Here is a 20,917-nt window from a genome sequence, read left to right as displayed (position 1 = left end):
TAAAGAAGACTTTTGGTTCCTTGAGAAATTAAAGAGAGGTACACCTCTCAGGTATCATTCTAATAATGCAACAACTACTTATTCTATTCACTGTGCCCTTAGCTTCCCAGGGGCAGTAGTTTTTTTTTTTTTTTTTTTTTTTTTTTAAATGATTTTTTATTATATTATGTTAGTCACCATACTCCAGGGGCAGTAGTTTTGACTGTTGCTCCCCTGTAGATGCTAGTTTGGGTCTTGAGCACCTGTAACATGGCATGAGGCAGGAATTATATTCTTTTTTTTTTTTTTTTTTTTTTTTTAAGATTTTTATTTATTTATTTGACAGAGAGAGAGAGAGACAGCCCGCGAGAGAGGGAACACAAGCAGGGGGAGTGGGAGAGGAAGAAGCAGGCTCCCAGCAGAGGAGCCTGATGTGGGGCTCAATCCTGGAATGCTGGGATCACGCCCTGAGCCAAAGGCAGACGCTTAACGACTGAGCCACCCAGGCTCCCCAGGAATTATGTTCTTATGACCCAAAGCTCTTAGATTAGATGGCATTTTTATCAAATTATTAATTTCATGAGCTTTGACACTATTGGTTAACAGGCCCAAAAATTAAAGTTAATTCTTGAGTAAAAATTATTTGTATTTTCTTAGTGGGGTTATTACCACCACACCCCCTCACCCCATTCGCACAGGAAAAAAACAAAACAAAACAAAAAAACCTTGGTGGAAACATGAAAAAATAGTAGAAGTACATGAGATTTTCATTGTTTTTACCTAGCTTTTTTCTCTAAATTCTCGGCATGAAATGTATGTTCTTTTGTGAGGAAAAAAGATAGGTTGGGTTCTTCCTTTTTTTTTTTTCCCTTAAGATTTTATTATTCATTTGAGAGAAAGAGGGAGAGAGCAGGGGGAAGGGGCAGAGGAGTGGGACAAGCAGACTCCTGCTGAATAGGGAGCCCAGCGGGGCTATCCCAAGACCCCGAGATTATGACCCAAAGGCAGATGCTTAACCGACTAGGTTCTTCCTTTTTAAGCTTGTGATAATTTGATATGGCAGTATTACTTTTTAACCAGTATGGTTATTTTTTGGAGAATGTATTTGCCATTGTGTATCTCTCACCTATAAAAGCAAAACTGTGTGGGGCACCTGGGTGGCTCAGTTGGTTAAGCGTCTGCCTTCAGCTCAGGTCATGATCTCAGGGTCCTAGGATCCAGCCCCACATTGGGCTTCCTGCTCAGCAGCGAGTCGGCTTTTTCCTCTGCCTCTGTGATCCCTCTCTCTCAAAAAAAAAAAAAAAAAAAGCAAAACTCTGTTGGTTTATAATTATCCCAAAATAAAGGTTAACCTGAAAAAAGGCAAACCTTGTCAAATGTGAAAAATGTTTTGATTTGCATATAAATAAAAAGAAGAAAATGTTCAAATGGTATAGTTAAGTAGATCACTTGGTCCTTGATTAAAAAAAACCAAAAACCAGGGGCGCCTGGGTGGCACAGCGGTTGAGCGTCTGCCTTTGGCTCAGGGCGTGATCCCAACATTATGGGATCGAGCCCCACATCAGGCTCCTCCGCCATGAGCCTGCTTCTTCCTCTCCCACTCCCCCTGCTTGTGTTCCCTCTCTCGCTGGCTGTCTCTCTCTCTGTCGAATGAATAGATAAAATCTTTAAAAAAAAAAAACAAAACCAAAAAACAAAACAGACCAGGTAGCTAAAAATATTTTTATTTTCTCTGTAGTTGAGGAATTAATGCTTTCTTAAATTTTATCCCATGAGACTAAGTTCAACATTGTTATCTTTTAATTTTTAAAATTTGACTCATCTGGCTTATTGTGTTCTTCTTGTTTAGTACTTTTTAGGTGTCCACAAGTCGAAGTTTCTCTTTACACTGTCTACAAAAAACATTCTTTGCCAGAAACTAAAAAGAGGACCCATAATTTTTAGTATTTACTTGTCTTAATTTACTGTGAGTGATGTTTAAATTTTTTTCCACTTTGTTTCATTTGGACTAAAAGGCTTCAAACAGCTTTGGTTTCCCTACACTTAACATTTTATTTTATTTTGAAAGATTTTATTTATTTATTTGAGAGACAGAGGGAGAGGGAGAAGCAGGCTCATGACCTAAGTCCAGGGCAGACGCTTAGCTGACTGAGCCACCCACGTGCTCCTACACCTAACACTTTAAGTGATCTTAAGCATAAAAATAGATTATCTCTTAAAAGCTTTTCTTAAAATGTAATTTTTTAGTCAACCATGTTAAAATGGCAAAGAGCATGGGGTGCTGAGAAAAGTCTTTAAGTTCAGCTTCTTTTTCTAAGTTATGAGAATAACACATCACAAAATGAATTAAGGAATAAACAGTGGCAATTATACATAAATTTGGCATATTGAATGAAATGGCGTATTGACTATTCTTACATGCTTTCCTTTGGGCTTCCATCAGAATGCTTTTGGTTGCTGAGAACAGAAAAGCAACCTCAAAATAAACTACAAAGAAAGGTGGAAGTAGGGTAGCTTTTACTTATGGTTTGTCCTCCCTGTAACCTCATTGATTCCCCTGACTTGCCTCACTCCCTGTGTGGGGTTCCTCGTGCTGATTTTCCTCTTGGTTGCTACCATGGGCAATGAAAGCCACATGCTTTGTTCACATCCTTTGGGGGAAAGGGTTAATTCCCACAACAATGGATCAAAAGTCCTGAGCTTTTATCTGATTAGATCACCCTTGACCAGATCACTGTAAGTAGTTAGAGGGATGTGATCACCCTAATTGGCTTGGTGCACTTAGGGCCTACTCCCCCAGAGCAGAGGGTAGGTTCAGCCTGCCTAAACCATATGGCTACTGTACAGTGAGGTAGAGGTGTTCTCGGGGGGGAGGGGAATTGGATGCCAACTAGGCAACCAGGTAATCATCTGCTACTAGTATAGATTCAAATATGATGATGTAATTAAATAGGAACGAAGACTAGAAAGAGAATATAAGGGCTGGGAAGAATGAGTTAAGATAACCAGTTTATTGATGGAAACACCATGCCTTATAAAATTAGGACTTACTGATTTATATCTTAGAAATGTATTCAAAACACATAAAGGTTTTAAAAATTTATATTTAAAGAAGAAAAATTTTATAATAATTCATTTAAAAGACCTATCAAATAAAAAACCATCATTTAAAGGCATAGTTCTATTCTTAGAATGCTGCATTAGGTATAGTGAAGCATGTTGAAACATGACTTTGTAAAGAAAGAGCACAGATCACATTAGAAACCCTTTTGGGCTCCCAAATGACTCCTCTTAAATTCTTAAGAAGTCCACCCTAGGCAGTAGAAACCATACTTAGAACAGAAAGTTATGTACAATATAAAACATTTTCATTTTAGTTTTTTTGTTGTCATTTGTTTCTAAGAAAAAAGTGTTTTTGACTAACAATATATAGAAATGAAGTTATAGACTTGAGACCTATTTTCTGAGATTATGCTCATAAATAGAAGGGAACATTTTTTTTTCAGTACCATCCTTCATGAACATAAGTGGATATAAATTGTTGGAAATGAAATGGCTCTGCACAAGCTATTTATAAATTTCCGTTAAAAATACAAAAATTAAAGAACAGAATTAGACTATGCAAGTCCCTTAGATTTGTTTTGAAATTATATGAGCGTGGAATCTGCGATAGGTTGGTTTGTTAAATAATTTGTGCTTCACACTATACAGAGTGTCAACAAGAATAAGGGACAGGCATTGAAAATCAGAAGAATAACTATAATATATACAATTCTAAAGCCTTGTGTTTCTGATTGGTCTGCCCTTATTCAATTTTATGCCATGTTGTATAGAACATTGTTTTTTAAACTGTCATGTGCACATGAATCCCCTGGGGAGCTTGTTAAAATGCAGTCTCTAATTTAGAAGATCTGTGGGTGGCTCTAAGCTTCAGCACTTCTGCAGCCTCTCAGGTGACCCTGCCACTGCTGGTCCTCAGCCACACTCGAAAGTCTAGAGACCATCTTTTAGGGTCTTTCAGTATTCGAGGACAGAATTACTCCCTAAGCATTATGTGTCTTGGGGAGTATTTTCTGAATTGCATTCAGAAATAGTAACTTCTATTGAAAGATCTTATTATTTAGAAATAAATACTTGCCAATGGTGATCTTATAATTGACACCAAAACTTTATTCAGATGTCTATATTCCTGATGTGTGGATAAGTGGAATAGTTTGTTAATTATTAGAAGTGATTCTTTTGTGGGTGGTTTACTGTTATCCATGATGACAAAGTAACTTCTAATGGTGTGATTCTTGGAGTAGGTAGTACTGAAGGAAGATTGAACAGTAGGAAAATAAAGGTCTTTTTAAAAACATGGGTAGAAAACACTGGCTGCCTTTAAATATCAAGGGTGTAAGATATGTCCAAATGACTGCAACAGAGAAATTAAAGCATTATTAACATTTTTTTAAAACTTTATTAACTTTCTTAAAGATGACTGGTACCAACACAGAACTGGAGGTCAAAGGAAGAAAAAGAAATTGGATAACAGTATAGGATCATTTTTCAATTAAGAACATTTATAGTAGGGGCACCTGGTGGCTCAGTCGGTTAAGCTTCTGCCTTTGGCTCAGGTCTTGATCCCAGGGTCCTGGGATCGAGCCCCACGTTGGGCTCTCTGCTCAGCAGGGAACCTGCTTTCCCCTCTCCCTCTGCCATTTCCCCCCCCCTCGTACTCTCTCTCTCTCTCAAATAAATAAATATTTTTTTAAAAAAAGAATATTTTTAGTAGTTGGTATGTTGAACAGAGCTCATGAAGATACCAAAATTCAACTTGGGATCATGACCTGAGCCGAAGGCAGACGCTTAACTGACCGAGCCACCCAGGCATCCCCATCCCTTTGTTTTTAGTAGGCAGTAGGAGGAGGGGAGGTTCTTTCTTGACCCTCAAAGAAAACTCCCTTCAGCTCATGTCTTTTCTGGTCACTCTCAAGTAGTTTTTCTCAACTGCTTCATAGTTATTTCTAGTCATAAACATAATCTCAATTTGGCAGTTAGAATAGCCAGTCTTGTGTATTAATCAAAACTACAAATATAATTTAGCATTAAATATCTTATCTTCTCTGGGGTTTTAATAGGCCAGTCAGTATCTGTGGTCTGGGAAGAGAATATTGGTTGCTTCTGTCCTTTCACTTTTCTTTGACTTGCTAGAGATGTGTCTTCCTCCTCCGCAGTCAGGCCCAGGACGAAAGGGAATTGGGAGACAAAGGCACTCTTTTTTTTTTTTTTTTTTTTGAGTAATCTCTGCACCCAACATGGGGCTCAAACTCACAACCCTGAGATTAAGTGTCCCATGCTCTACCGACTGAGCCAGCCAGGCGCCCCAGACGGGAGCACTCTTGCAGGTGCTATTGTCTGATGTTGGGCCCCTCCGGGGGGTAGGTTTTCAAAGATCATTCTTTCTCTAGGGGATTGTCCTGGATTCCACCAAGGTTCCCATTTTTGGGGATATTTCTTCTGGGCACATGTATAGTTGAGTCTTGCAGTTGCTTTTCCCCCTTCCTCCCCTTCGTGGGAGTTGCATTCTACCTCTACGCTCCTTTATGCTCAACTCCCATCATCCAATAAGCAGTTCTATGGGACGTGACTTAAAATGAATCCATGCTAGCTTGTCTCTTAGATGTGGGTCACCTCTATCCATGTGACATTCCTGTGCACTCTTTGTCTTGCCATCGGCAGGAGCACAGTTACTCCTAAAGGCAGCTCTTTTCTTTTTGTCTGTTGTTCTTGCCTTTTTGCTCCTATTGCCAGCCACTGAATCTCTCTTAGGCTTGAATCAAGACACCGTCAGTCCAGAGTGTTCCCCAGTTGCTGGGAACACATACCAAGCTACTTAAGTGGTCTTGCTGAGGCCCATTCCTTCTAGGTTGAGATGAAGGAGGTAATGATAGTACTCTCCCCCATAGCACCCCACCTTAGAACGGGGGCAGTCAGTTAAGTGTCTGACTCTTGATTTTGGCTCAGGTCATGATCTCACGGTCATGGGATGGAGCCCCATGTTGGGCTCCCTGCTCAGCGGGGAGTCTGCTTGTCCCTCTCCCTCTGTTTCCCCCCCACACCCGCTGCCCTGCTCTTTTTCTCTATCTCTCAAATAAGTAAGTAAATAAAATCTTTAAAAAAGAGAGAGAGAGAGAGAGAGAGAGAGAAGGGTTGGTGTGGACAGCACTTTCTCTAAAGAAATCCTTTCCCCGTCTTCTCAATTCTTAAAAAAAAAAAAAAAAATTCTTGAAGTGCTTGTGAGGGAATTCCAAAGTTGCATAATGGATTTATGGTTATTTTCTTTGTAAATTCTGCAAAGAATGATCTTTCCACACATATTTGGAATCTGGTGTTTGTCATCTGTTTTATTAGTACCTCAGTCAAAATTTTGTATAAAGGGTCTTTAACTTTTTAAAGTATATATTAGAAAGGGCTTTTTTTTTTGAAGGAGGGGGGTTCCTAAGCAGAAAAGAACCATAATGCATCACAATTTCACAGGGTATTTGTATGTATGGATAATAGTATTCAGTTAGGGGAAATTAAAACAAGTTGTTGCCCATCGTTTCTCAGAATATTATATCTGCAAAAGTAATCCACAAAACAGTTCTTGGCACAACTTCGTGGGGCTGGTTTATTTGGTAGGTGATCCCAGGAAGAAGAAGTGAGACACTGGGGAGAAAAGGGAGAAAAACCTATGAAGGGTGCATTAATGAGCAAATTATTACCATAGGCAATTGGGGAATCCATCCCTGTGAGGAACCATGTAGCCATGACTCAAGATGGTCCCACCAAAGTGAGGCTGAGGTTTTATCCCATCTCCCATACATTCAGTTTCTCCCCAGAGGTATGAGTTCCCCTTAGGATGGGCTAGCCCAGGGGTCTTTCTGAAGCATCAGAAAAAGCCCCGATGCAGAAAAGCTGGTGTGGGGAGCCTGGGTGGCTCAGTCAGTTAAGCATCTGCCTTTGACTCAGGCCATGATGTTGGGGTCCTGGGATCGAGCCCCGCATCAGGCTCCACCCTCAGCGGGGAGCCTGCTTCTCCCCCTCTCTCTCCCTCTGCCCCTCCCGCTGCTCGTGCTCTCTCTCTGTCTCTCAAATACCTAAATAAAATCTTGAAAAAAAAAAAGGCCGAGTGCCACCTGCAGCATATGCTTTGAGGATATTAAGAACAGGCAGGAACTGTCCACAGCTACAGTGAAATTCAACTGTCTCTACCCATATTTGTGTTTATTTACCTGCCTTGATTGCTTAAACTTATTTAACAGTACGTCTTCCTTCTCTTTAAACTGGCACTTTAATACTTTCCCACGTTCCTTTGTCGGCCTACTCAGTCTCCCACTAAATGATTTTGGGGTTGTTATGGACATACTTTTTCTTTTATCCATGGATCATTGATATTTTAAACATTTTGGGGCGCCTGACTGGCTCAGTCCCTAGAACATGCGACTCTTGATCTCTGGATTATGAGTTCGAACCCCACATTGGGTGTAGAGATTACTTAAAAATAAAATCTTAGAAAGAAAGATTTTTTAAACAACATTTTGCTTTTCTTAGTTGATCATTCTTGCTGCCCATATCTTTGGGACCATCTGCTTTGTTTTTTTATGCATTATTATTAAAATATGCTTCCTCCGGGCGCCTGGGTGGGTCAGTCGTTAAGCGTCTGCCTTCGGCTCAGGGCGTGATCCCAGGGTTCTGGGATCAAGCCCTGCATCGGGCTCCTTGCTCTGCTGGGAGCCTGCTTCTTCCTCTCCCACTCCCCCTGCTTGTGTTCCCTCTCTCACTGGCTGTCTCTCTCTCTGTCAAATAAATAAATAAATAAAATCTTTAAAGAAACAAAAACAAAAAACTTTTAAGAGTTTTTTGGGTTTTTTGTTTTTGTTTTTGTTTTTGGTTTTTCTTAAAGTGTGTAAGACTTTGTATCCCTGGAAATACCCTAATGGACCCTCAAATTCAAAGAACAGTTGACTGGATATAAAATTCTAGGTTTAAAGCTATTAGAGTTTTGGGGCACCTGGGTAGCGCAGTCGTTAAGCGGCTGCCTTCAGCTCAGGGCGTGATCCCGGCGTTCAGGGATCGAGTCCCACATCGGGCTCCTCCGCTGGGAGCCTGCTTCTTCCTCTCCCACTCCCCTGCTGTGTTCCCTCTCTCGCTGGCTGTCTGTCACATAAATAAATAAAATCTTAAAAAAAAAAAAAAAGCTATTAGAGTTTTATAATAAAGAACAGTTTCTTGGGGTGCCTGTCTGGCCCAGTCAATAGAGCACGAGACTCTTGATCTCAGTGTTGTGAGTTTGAGCCCCATGTTGGTGTAGAGATTACTTAAAAATAAAATCTTAAAAAAAAAACAGTTTCCTAGTCAAAGTAAAATTAAACAATGTTTTTTTTTTCTTTAAAGATTTTATTTATTTATTCGACAGAGATAGAGACAGCCAGCAAGAGAGGGAACACAAGCAGGGGGAGTGGGAGAGGAAGAAGCAGGCTCATAGCGGAGGAGCCTGATGTGGGGCTCGATCCCAGATCGCCGGGATCACGCCCTGAGCCGAAGACAGACGCTTAACCGCTGTGCCACCCAGGCGCCCCTAAACAATGTTTTATTTATAGTTTAAGTTAATATTAGAGTTCAAGTAAATATAAATTTACTTACTAGTATCTAGTGTGATCTTGTCAGTGTTGGGTTTTTTGTTTTGTTTTGTTTTTTTGAGAGAGAGAGAGAGAGAGAGAGAGAGGTGGGGCAGAGGGAAAGGGAGAGAGAGAATCTGGGTATGGAGCCAGACACAGGGCTCAATCTCACGACCCTGAGATCATGACCTGAGCCAACAAGAGTCTGACACTCAACCGACTGAACACGCAGGCACCCATCGTCAGTTTTATTTCTGCTTAAATTCCTGGAAAGTGTTAGGGTGCTTCTGTCTGTGTCGTACCCTATCCCCTGCCCCAATTTTGTGTTAGACAGTTTTTGTAATTAATATGTCCTTTGGTTTAAAACCTGTTTTAGAGTAGGGAAGATTTTCCCATATGAAGCCTCTGCTTTTGTATTAGTAGTGAATTGCTGGTCTTTCTCTTTCGTGCTCTTGTGCTTTCTACTACACTCTTCCCAATATTGCTATAAAGACCTTTTTTGGCCTTGGAGTGTCTTAGGTGGCCCAGGTATGTATGTTTTGAGTCTTAGTAGGAAACTCTTATACCTGAGAGATTTGGAAGGAAGGAGTAACAGTAAGAAAACATGCTTTGATTCCAGGAAATCCTCTTGACCCCAGGACAGTTTTCTCTTGTTGACTCTGTATCTGCTTTTGTCACTATGCTGCCTCATTGATTCAACACCTAATCATTTATAAAAGAACTTTCAGGGGCCCCTGGCTGGCTCAGTTAGTAGGGCACGTGACTCCTGATCTGGGGCTCGTGAGTTCAAGCCCTACGTTGGGCATGGAGCCTACTTAAAAAGAAACAAAAGGGCTTCTTTCAGAAGGTTGCTGCTTATTTTTAATCTTAGATATTATCAACCTAATGTGATAATCAAACGTTAAAATATTGTCATTGAGCATTGGAATTATGCAGTTAAACAGGATAAAAAATGAAATTAAACTTTTTCCTCTCTTTTAAATATGTATATGTTTTTAACTTTTGGCAATGATTCTTCAACTATGTTTGTTAACATCACTGGTATTCTGCTACTAAAATAAAATAATAAAGTTATTTTAAAAAGCAAATAGAATGAGAAAATTATGATTTTTTTCCTCATGGATTTTTCTTAAATCTGTGGTAAAAGAAATTCAGAAGCAAATGATAGATTAATAGGAAGAACTTGGCAATAGTCTTATCATTCATACTTAGTTTACTGTTCTCTTTTGCTTTTATAATATTCAATATATCAGTATTTCATGGTGTTCTAAAAAGAATGTGTACAGTTTTTTTTTCCCTCCAAGCTTTTATTTAACAGTTAGTTAATAAGAATGTATAGTTTTGATGGTACTTTGACACTTACACACAATTTTGAGAACCAGTGGTTCTTAGAATTAGAAAATAGAGCCTATAACTAATATAACATCGTATCTTAATTATACTTCAATAAAAAAATTGTTTGAATAGGTAAAAGTTGCCCTCATCCTGTATAGGATTGCTTCATTAATGTAAATAACATTTTTATTTTGTGACCTTACAGGAGCCCAGGCTTGTGTGCTTGTATTTTCTACCACAGACAGGGAATCTTTTGAAGCAATTTCCAGTTGGAGAGAGAAAGTAGTAGCTGAAGTTGGAGATATACCAACGGTACTTGTGCAAAACAAGATTGATCTCTTGGATGATTCTTGTATAAAGAAGTAAGATGTCTACTTTTGAGGGGGAGGTGGTAATTCTGTAAAGTTAAAACCTGTTTTAATTTTGGAGAGATTTTAAAAATTTAGGAAACCTTTTATAGAGACTGCCTTATACTTAAATTTTCTGTGAGCTATTCTGTGACTGGTTTGGGTTAAAAAAAGTTCACATGGAATCATAAGTAGAGAAGATTAAAGGAAATAAATTTTGAAGGCCCTTTTAGAATTCCAGTTTTAGGTCTTATACCACAAATCCAGCTCTTGATGTTAAATCAAATCTAGATGTAATAAGAATGTTGAGAAAAACATCCCTGTATGTTTCAATGTCTAGAGCAAGTAGCTATCCTCTGTTGATGAGTTTAAATGGGTAAGTAGTTCAGATTCATATTGTTTTGTGTATTCAGATATATTATGCTCATATTTGTGAACGGAGCATCTAGATAATTTCTGCCTGTAAGTATTTGCTAGCTTTGAAAATCTTTGGTTTTTATCTTATTTTTTTTGTATGTTCTTATATTAGTTATCTGTTGCTATAAAACCAATTAACCCAAAACTTAGTGGCTTAAAACAACAAAAATTTATTATTTCAGTTTCTGTGGGTCAGGAATTTGAGAGTGGATTAGCCAGGTAGTTCTGCTTTAGGTTTTTCATGAGCTTGCAGTCAACAATATTGCCCAGGACGGTAGTCGTGTAAAGGCTGACCGGGGCTGGAGGATCCACTTCCGGGAGGGCTCCCTCGCTTGGCTGTTATCAGGAGGCCTTAGTTCCTTGCCACACGGACCTCTCCCTGGGGCTGCTTGAGTGGCGGCACAGCATGGCAGCCGGCTTCCCCCAGTCAGGGGATTCAAGACAGGGCAAAGCAGAAGCCATAATGTCTCTTGTGACCTCATGTCAGAAGTCACATACTGTCCCTTCTGTGTATTATCGATCATACAGACTAAGCTTGATTACAGTGTAGGAAGAGGCTACACGAGGGTGTGAAGACCAAGAAGAAGGTGGGGGGTGAGGTGGAACCATCGGGAACAGTTTTAGAGCACAGCTACTACTGTCTTAATAAAACTAAGATCAGGAGTCATAATAAAACTAAAATTAGCGGTCTGCTCTCCTAGACACAGTTGTTAATATAATGACTTTGGCAGCAAAGTAATTTCATAGCCAATAAGAGTAAAGTAAGGAATGCAGTGTAAGATCTTCAGAGTGCAATTAAATTCAAATGTTTTTAAAAACAAGAAAGGAAATTATTATATAAAGAAAAGTGATATTTAGCCATTTTAAGGCTAGAGTTTAGTGAGTATAGAAGTGACAGTATAATGGTGTTTATCCCCCAAGAGTACTGAAAACTAAAAATCCTGTCTAAGCACTAAGAACATACCTTTTAGCTGGTCTGGAAGGTCTGACACCCCCATCCCCAAGCTGTATTAGGTAAATGTAATAAAAATAATTTTTAGAAACAAACTATCAGAAAGTACCTTTATAAGTGCCTTTTTTTTTTTTTTAAATCAATATATAGTGAGGAAGCTGAGGCGCTGGCAAAAAAGTTAAAGCTAAGATTCTACAGAACATCCGTGAAAGAAGATCTAAATGTGACTGAAGGTAAACTGCCTTTAAAAAAGAAATTAATAACAGGAAGTTTGTTTTATTCTTCTTATGTTTTTTTCTATTGTGGTTTCCAGAAATCACATATGTAATAAGAACAGAATTTTCTTGTTAAAAATCAAGTAAAATTTAAAGGCATGATACTTCTTAGAGTCCTTAACTAATTACCAATGACTCTGAATACTTGTTACTCTCTATAGCAAAACTTTGATGGGTTTTGTTTTGTTTTTTATCTTTAAAAATACAACTGTGTATATATGAGTGTGTATGCATGTATGTGTTTTTCATGCATACCTTTTAAAGTTACTGACTTATTTGAGAACTCCTCCATAGTGCATATTCCATTAGGTAGTTACAGTGACCTTAATTTGTTGTTTGTGTGTGTTTTTAAAAAGATTTATTTATTTGAGAGAGCGAGAGCAGGGAGGGGCAGAGGGAGAGAATTATCAAGCAGACTCCCTGCTGAGTCGAGTGCAGAGCCCAATTCGGTGCTCAGTCCCACAACCCATGAGATAATAGCCTCAGCCAAAACCAAGAGGCGGGCGCCCAACCGATTGAGCCACCCAGGCGCCCCTGATTGTTTTTTGGGGTGTTTTTTTTGTTTTGTTTTTTTGAGTAATCTCCATCCCCTGCGTGGGGCTCAAACTTATGACCCCTAGGTCAAGAGTCCCATGCTCTACCGACTGAGCCAGCCAGGCACCCCTGACCTTAATTCGTTTAGTAATATTTCCCAGTTTAAGAAAGTGAGAGTAGAGAAAGATGATTATTTTTCTCATTCCAGAACTGCTACTTATTTTATTAGATTGCAACTTGATTGTCGCTCAGGTGTCGTCTGCATAGTTTTTTTCACCTAAAAAAAGGAGACATCTTGGGCACCTGGGTAGCTCAGTTGGTTAAGCATCTGTCTTAGGATCAGGTCTTGACCCCACAGTCCTGGGATCCAGTTTAGCATCTGGCTCCCTGCTCAGCCGGGAGTCTGCTTCTGCCTCTGTCCCTCTGCCTGCCTGCCCACCCCCTCCCCCCCTCCCCTCACCCCACTCGTGCTCTTGCGTGCATACTCTCTCTCTCTCAAAAATAAATAAAATCTTTTAAGAAAGGAGACATCTTTTCAAGACAGAGTTAGTGTAGTGTTGCTGAATGTTGATCCCTATTCAAGTACCTAAAACTAATGACTACAAGTATAATTTCATTTCTTTGCTAATAAAATGCCGTATATATTTATTATGACCATTGTACTTAGGTATTGCTCAAATAATTTTTTTTAAAGATTTTATTTATTTATTTGACAGAGAGAAAGGGAGCACAAGCAGGGGGAGCGGCAGGCAGCGGGAGAGGGAGAAGCAGGCTTCCCGCAGAGCAGGGAGCCCAACGCGGGGCTCGATCCTAGGACCCTGGGATCATGACCTGAGCCGAAGGCAGATGTGTAACTAACTGAGCTGCCCAGGTGCCCCTGCTCAATTAATTTTTAAAAGTTGAATTTTTTCAACTAGATTATATACTTCCAATTTAATTTTAAATGTGTTTAGTAAGGATGGATGAAAGAATATAATTATTTCAAAAATAAAATGTTTTTGGCAAGTATACAATATTATAGTGAGTGATATAAAGCAATAGATTTTACATGCATAAAATATAGTGACTTGGTAAGATTTTTGTTTTTGTTTTTCTTCTAGTTTTTAAATATTTGGCTGAAAAATATCTTCAAAAACTCAAACAGCAAATAGCTGAGGATCCAGAATTAATGCATTCAAGTAGTAACAAAATTGGTAAGTACCCAAGAAATTTTAATCCCATGTTTACCTAGTAAATTTATTTTCCATTCATTATTATCATGTTTATTATTATTTTTTTAATATCTTTAAAAAAAATTTTTAAGTAGGCTCTATGCCCAACATAGAGCCCAGTGCAGAGCTTGAACTCAAAACCCTGAGATCAAGACCTGAGCTGAGATCAAGAATCGTGTGCTTAACCAACTGAGCTACCCAGGCACTCATATTTATTGTTTTTTTAAAAAAGATTTATTTATTTATTTTAAAGAGAGAGAGCAAGTTGGGGGGAGAGGGATAGAGGGAGAGAGATAAGCAGACTCCACATTGAGTGGAGGGCCTGATGCAGGGCTTAATCTCAGGACCCCAAGAGGATGACCTGAGAGGAAATCAAGAGTGGATGCTTAACTGACTGAGCTACCCAGGCACCCCTACTATTTTTTTTTTTTAAAGATTTTATTTATTTATTTGATAGAGATAGAGACAGCCAACGAAAGAGGGAACACAAGCAGGGGGAGTGGGAGAGGAAGAAGCAGGCTCATAGTGGAGGAGCCTCATGTGGGGCTCGATCCTGTAACGCTGGGATCACGCCCTGAGCTGAAGGCAGACGCTTAACTGCTGTGCCACCCAGGTGCCCCCTATTTTTTTTTTAATATAATATGTTCATTTCTTTAAGAAATGTGATTAGAAAATATTAGATCAGCAATTACTAAACTTAGTATCAGGTCTCATTTTAAAAGGTATATTGAGTTAAAAGATTTTTTTTACTATTGAATTTTCTAAAGCCGTTTTATATATTAAGACAGCAGAGATAAAGACTTTTTATAAAGATCTGTCCTATGTATAAAGGAGGTCTTAACACTTGTTCTTCTGACTCTATACTTGTACTGTTTCCATACACTTTACTGATTTTTTTTTTTTTTTTTTTTGTAATGCTAAATGCCTACAGAGAGGCACCTGGGTGGGTCAGTGGGTTAAGCGTCTGCCTTCTGCTCAAGTCATAATCCCTGAGTCTGGAATCGAGTTCCACATCAGGGTCCCTGCTCAGTGGGGAGTCTGCTTCTCCTTCTACCCCTCCCCCCTGCTCATGCTCACTCCCTCTTATGCCTTCTCTCTCTCTCAAGTAGATAATAAAATCTTTAAAAAAATAAAAAATAAATAAATGTCTACAAAGTCTAACATTTCCTGAAGAATAAGTATGTTGTCTTCTCTATAACAATAACTGACTGAACATGTCTTACTCTTTGCTTTGGTTTCCAGGAAGTTGAGGTCCAAATTTTCTGTTTCTAAAGCTCCTGTGTAGTCTCTTAGAGACTTCATATCTGTATTCTGTCCCAACCCCCCACTACATACATGTAATCACATATATTATTTTCTTGACCTCTATTAACTTTTTCCCCCTTGATTCTGGCTTCTTTTTTGTTGTTATTTTGCCATTTTTATTGCATATGTTCTTTCTGTCAGACACCTCAAATGCTCTGGGAACAAAATAGGACAGTTGTAATGAGCTTCTGTCTGGTCTTGTCTTCTGGGCTCCATTCTTGTCTCTTCCAGTTTGCCGTGTAAAGCCCTTTGATTGAGTCGTATTGTAGAGAAGATTAAATGCAGCTGTCTTTATTCTGAGATCTAAAGACAATATCATCTATCCTTCTGTGTGGCCTTATGCCCCACTATTCTATACATATCCCGTTTTCCAGTTCTGCCGGAGGTCTTGCTGCTTCTTAAACATTCCTGTACTGTCTTCTTCATTTTTGCTTATTTTGGTTCTTCCATCAGGAATGACCTCTCTCTTTCCCATCCCTGTCAAAGAACTATTCATTCCTCAAGGACTGTCTAGAAAGCTTTCTCTGCTCGCTATGTATCTAGAGAAAGCCATGGCCACTCTGCTTTTCTTCTAAACAAAGAGCAGTCTGAGTGCGGTGTGCTGCCAGCTGGCCCGGTCTACCTTTTTTATGTTTGTCCTTTCTTTTTCTTTTTCTTTTTTTTTAAAGCTTTTATTTATTTATTTGACAGAGAGAGACAGCCAGCGAGAGAGGGAACACAAGCAGGGGTAGTGGGAGAGGAAGAAGCAGGCTCCCAGCAGGGCAGGGAGCCCCATGTGGGGCTCAGTCCCAGAACACTGGGATCACACCCTGAGCCGAAGGCAGACGCTTAACAACTGAGCCACCCGGGCTCCCCCAGTTTGTCCTTTTTACACGGTAGCTTTAATTGGTCCTTCCTTGGAACCATCTGTGGGATCTTGGGTCTTTTTATGGCACTTAAGGCAGAGTATCTGTAGCATTTCTTACTTGTATACTACCTCACCTCACTCACCGGGTTGTAAACTCGTGGGCGGGAATTGGTCTCAGTCATCTTTGTATCGCCGACAGTGTCTCTGGCCCAGACTTTTGTCTCTCATGGATGATAAGTAGTTTGTAAATTAGAGATTATAGTTTAAGAGCAGCACAGTTCAAAATGGAAACTGTAATAGTTAAAAGTTTTCTTTTAGTTCATCCTTTTATCTACTTATCAGTTTAATTATCTGTAGACCATTTCATTGTTGGTTTAGCCAAGATAGGAAAATTCTGCATGACTACAGCTTTTACGTATGCAGTGTTTTTATTAGCATAAAAACTCACAAATACTGTTGTCAGTACAAATCTGGTATTCTTGAGGAAATTATATGATGTAAAAGATAAGTGAAATTATTAAAATGATCATATTTACTGATTGCAAATTTCAGAAGTAGGTTGATAGGGAAAAGATGCAGAACAGTGTGTATAGTTAATCATCATTTTGGTAATTAAGGGAGAAAAAAGAATGTGTAGGCATTTTTGCTTAAATATGCATAAAGTATCTCTAGGAGGATACATAGGAACAATGGTAAAACGTGTGCCTTAGGGAAGGGAAACTGGTGATTTGGAAGGGAGACTTTAATCCCTTTTGTACCTTTTGAACTTTGACAAACAATGTGTATTGGCTACTAAAAATAAATTCAACGTGGGACACCTGGCTGGCTTAGTTGGTAGAGCTTGCAACTCCTGATCTCAGGGTCATGAGTTCGAGCCCCTATTTACTTAAAAAGGTGGGGGTAGAGTTTACTTAAAGAAAATTTTTTTTAAAATAAATGAAATGAAAATAAAAGCTTAAAATTGTAAATATTGAAAATATTACTGATTTACTAAGATGCTGGATGCACTGTCTGCAGTTGGTAACCCTGAACTATCTCAGTATCACTCTCCCTGTTTTCCCTCAATTTATACAGGTGTCTTTAATACATCTACTGGAAGTCACTCGGGTCAGAATTCAAGTACCCTTAATGGTGGAGATGTCATCAATCTTAGACCCAACAAACAGAGGACCAAGAAAAACAGAAATCCTTTTAGCAGCTGTAGCATACCCTAAAACATTCTAGGGAGGAAAAAAATTGAATTATATTGTGTAATTCAGTAAGAAATACATCCAGCTGTCATGGTATGTTCCAAGTTTTTTCTTTTTTCTTTTTTTTTTTTTTTTAGCAGACTTTGCACCTAATGGCTCTGTGAAAGTTGACAGACTTAAATATTGTTCTGCAGTGCTTTTCAGGTGGAGTGGGATCTTTGGTGGAAAAATTACTGCCTTGTGGACTCATTTTAATTTTCTTACATCAGACGAAGCTTCTCCTGTTTTTGAAGGAATGCTATAAGAAATGTCAAAAGCAGGTTTTGCTGAATTTTTAAGTGCTGGAAAACATAAGTGGAATGCCTGAATATATTGGCACAGATTTTAATATTGGTCCAGGAAAGATAGCAAGCATTGTATTTCTGAAATTGGTCATATAGCTTTTCTGGAAAGTAGTATTGAATCCAAATACATACAAAAAAATAATATTGAAAGGTAAACCCTAAGTCTTGCCAGACTGCCTGAGTGTGTATTTTGGCAATGTTACTTGTGCAATATCTGTATGATGTAGAATGTGGAGGTATGCATGCAGGTGTCTGGTACTGAAGTATACTGAAGGTACGTTCAGTATTTAAGGAAACATAGAATCTAATTCATTCATAAAGTCATTTACACATTGTGTGTATGTAAAAAGTTTTTATTTTCAAACAAGGGAATTCCAGACATATATTTTGCAAAATGAGCTCAGATTTTAAAAGTGCTTTGTGCCAAAAATATCATACCTAATTTTTACAGTGCTTTACTATCAGAATTTATATTGTTTATAATATCTTTTAAAAGCAGTTTTCCTCCCTGACAGGGTAGGTAAAAGAGGAGTATCAATGTTTTAATGCTAGAGTATCTCCCAGGTGAGACTTTTGCGGAATCTTTCTCCTGTGTGCATCCATGAGCACGGGGAGCTTCCGCTGGCCGAGCCCTGCCGAGGGCCCAGCACCCCTGCGGTTAGGGGGCCTGTGAAGGGCCGTGGTGCATCTGGCACTTTTTGCTGCTGACTGAAAATGCAATTTTGAACTGATAAGATTATGCTAACCGTTTTTTTAAATGCAGAAGAGACGATCTTTTGGCTTCATCTGCATTACGGATTTTGTAATGTCCTGCAACTCTAAAGCATCTTTGCGTTCACACGTTTTTGTATGGCATTTTAGGATGATCACTTGAAAATTTCTATAAACTTCAGTTTGTATAGCACTCTCTCAAGAGCTCTGTCAGCACCAAATGCGAGATAGTTTCTTTTAAGAACTGATTTTCATATGTAATCATGTGGCAGAGCGTAAATTTTGTGACTTGGGACAGTAGCTTTCCAACTAAGATAATAATTGCATGACTCCTGTTAAAAAGTGATTAGCATTCATCAGTGACTTTGTGTTTAACCCCTTGCTCTATTCCTGGTTTTTACAGGATTTCAAGGCACGTGAAAATAACTTTTCTTGGAAAATGTGTCATAAAAGTTGTTTTTCATTATTTGTACTAAAGGCATAATATTGTGTGTATTTCCTCTGTATGTTTTCTCTCTCTTTTTAAGTCTTCCGTCTGCACAGTCCTCATCCCTCTGTCCAGATTAATGTTGAGAAGATAATAGAATTTTCTGGGGCATGTCCTTGCTAAATGGTCAAGAGTGAATGCTTGCTCTTCGTAATATTGAAATAATCTGGCATTATCTATTTTAAAGTAATATAAAATGTTAATTTTTATGTCACCAGTTGTTTCCACTCCCATTGCTGGCAGTGGAATAGATGTTGGCGGGGTGGGGACTCCATTCCTAACGATGGGTACTAGTTAATGATTCCTCTTTCCTTTTCTACTCTGTTCAAATACAGTCTCTTTAAATTTTGCACAAAACATATTTCACGGCAAATAGTTTTGTGGCCTTTAGTAGCCAAAAAAAAAAAAAAAATTATGTTACGTAATATGTTGTAGTTCTATTTCATATTAATTAAATGTGTGTGGGTAAGAGATTGCTACTTTTCTATATAAAAAGATAATCACTGTTGATGGTTGAAGTTTCCTGATATTTGTAATATAATTTTATGTATTTAGTTTTGTCCTTTTTTCTTTTTATAGGAACTGAAGAGAGATCTTTTGTTACACATTTGAATTTTTATTTGCATTTGTGTATTTTAAACCTAACCATAATTGGTTATTTTAAATAACTAAGTAGATCTGAAAATCGGTCATAGTGATATGTTAAATACTTTCTCAGTTTAATTCTAAAACCTCCAAATTTGACATTAAATCCCCTCCCGGACCCTTAATTCTTTTAAATAACTTTACTGTTAATTTGTAATGAATAATGGATACTAAAGAAAACATTGTGTAAGACTCCGGGATGTTGTTTATGCGTTTGTGCTCTAATGTACTTTTTTCTGGGATGGCTGGTTTTTAGTATACAGACAGAGAGCTGTGGGATAACTGCCATATTGCAGAGTTCCTCAGCTTTCCTTTCCTCTCTCAGTTGGCCTAGCGAATTAAATAGCTTACAGAGTAGCCCAGATAAGGCAATATACTGTTGACGCTTGAACAATACCAGTTTGAATTGCGTGGGTCCAATTATATGCAGATTTTTTACAGTACTGTATATGTATTTTCTCTTCCTTATGGTTTTCTTAATGATATTTTCTTTTCTCTGGCTTACTTTGTGATAAGAATGCGTTATATAATACCTACAACATACAAAACATTTGTTAATAGCTTATGTTATTGGTAGGGCTTTCAGTCAACTGTAGGCTATTAGTAGTTAAGTTTTGGGGGGGGTCAAAAGTTATACTTGGATTTTCCACTGTGCAGGGGTCGGTGCCCCTAATCCCTGTGTTGTTCAAGGATCAACTGTATTTGATCGTTATTAGCGCCATAAGATGAAATTCGTTGCCATTATTTTAGTACTTATATCATCAGGTGGGAACTATACAAAGTACCTTGCAAACAACAATTCTATGGAGGTGAGTATTATTATTCCTTCCCTTTTTTTCAAAAGAGGAGGAGAATGAAGAGCTAAGATAAGTTTGTCAAAGTCACATAGTCGATAGCAGCAAAGCCATTTTCTGTCCCATTTTGTAACTACTATGTTTATATAGCCCCGACATAAAAAGATGTGCTATCTTCCATTGTACTTTACAGTCTAATATATATGGATGGATTTGATACTGCTGTATATATGCAGTTATATTTTATGGAGGAATTACTGCTAAGAACATTTTCAGCTTATAAATGTTCTCACATAATATTGATTTCTTATTTGATGCATTTGTTTTAAAAAGAATTAAAATTAAATAAAGAATAACTATTTTTCAATCAAAAGCCTAATTGCTCATCTGAAATTATGGGGAGGGCAGTATTCTAAAAGACTGATTTAATCATATTTAAGTGTATATTCGATAGTTTCATCCAAAAAATTAAATAATTAAAAATATGAAGAAAAGCTTTTGAATTGGGATTATATATGTAAAAAAAAAAAAAAAGAAAGAAAGTATCCACTCTCAAGTACATTATGAAAGGCTTATGTAAAGGGAATTCTGACCAGTCATTTTTAATTAAAGTAGAAGGTCAAAGTTGAAGGATTTAGCTTGGCTATATTGATTATTAAATGCTGCAATCATTTAATGAAGTAATTTAAGAAATCTCCATAAATGAACATTTTAAATAAAAACATAGGGGAGCCTGGCTGGCTCACTCAGTAGAGCATGCAACTCTTGATCTCGGGGTTGTAAATTTGAGCCCCATGTTGGGTGTATTGAATACTTAAAGATAAAATCTTAAAAAAAATTAAAAAAAGATTGTTATCCATGCTGAATGCCAACTTGGATACAAAAGTTGTCATAAAAAGGTT

The 20,917-nt window shown here is 38.1% G+C and overlaps 1 protein-coding gene across 1 annotated transcript in view; it reads left to right on the top strand.

Annotated features, from left to right (window-relative positions):
• Positions 1-20,557, top strand: part of RAB23 (RAB23, member RAS oncogene family) — a 34,961-nt gene extending 14,404 nt beyond the window's left edge. The window contains exons 4-7 of the mRNA XM_045803055.2: positions 10,162-10,318; positions 11,823-11,905; positions 13,582-13,674; positions 16,919-20,557. Coding sequence (XP_045659011.1) covers positions 10,162-10,318; positions 11,823-11,905; positions 13,582-13,674; positions 16,919-17,058 — 473 coding nt within the window. The 3' untranslated portion in view covers positions 17,059-20,557. The remainder of the gene's footprint in view (positions 1-10,161; positions 10,319-11,822; positions 11,906-13,581; positions 13,675-16,918) is intronic.
• The last annotated feature ends 360 nt before the right edge of the window (positions 20,558-20,917 follow it).

Source organism: Ursus americanus, chromosome 29 (genome assembly GCF_024610735.1).
Source record: "Ursus americanus isolate L20-20 chromosome 29, mUrsAme1.1.p, whole genome shotgun sequence".
In the NCBI taxonomy this organism is placed as follows: domain Eukaryota; kingdom Metazoa; phylum Chordata; class Mammalia; order Carnivora; family Ursidae; genus Ursus; species Ursus americanus.
The sequence above is the reverse complement of the archived record's forward strand: the minus strand, read 5'-3'. Positions and strand labels throughout refer to the sequence as shown.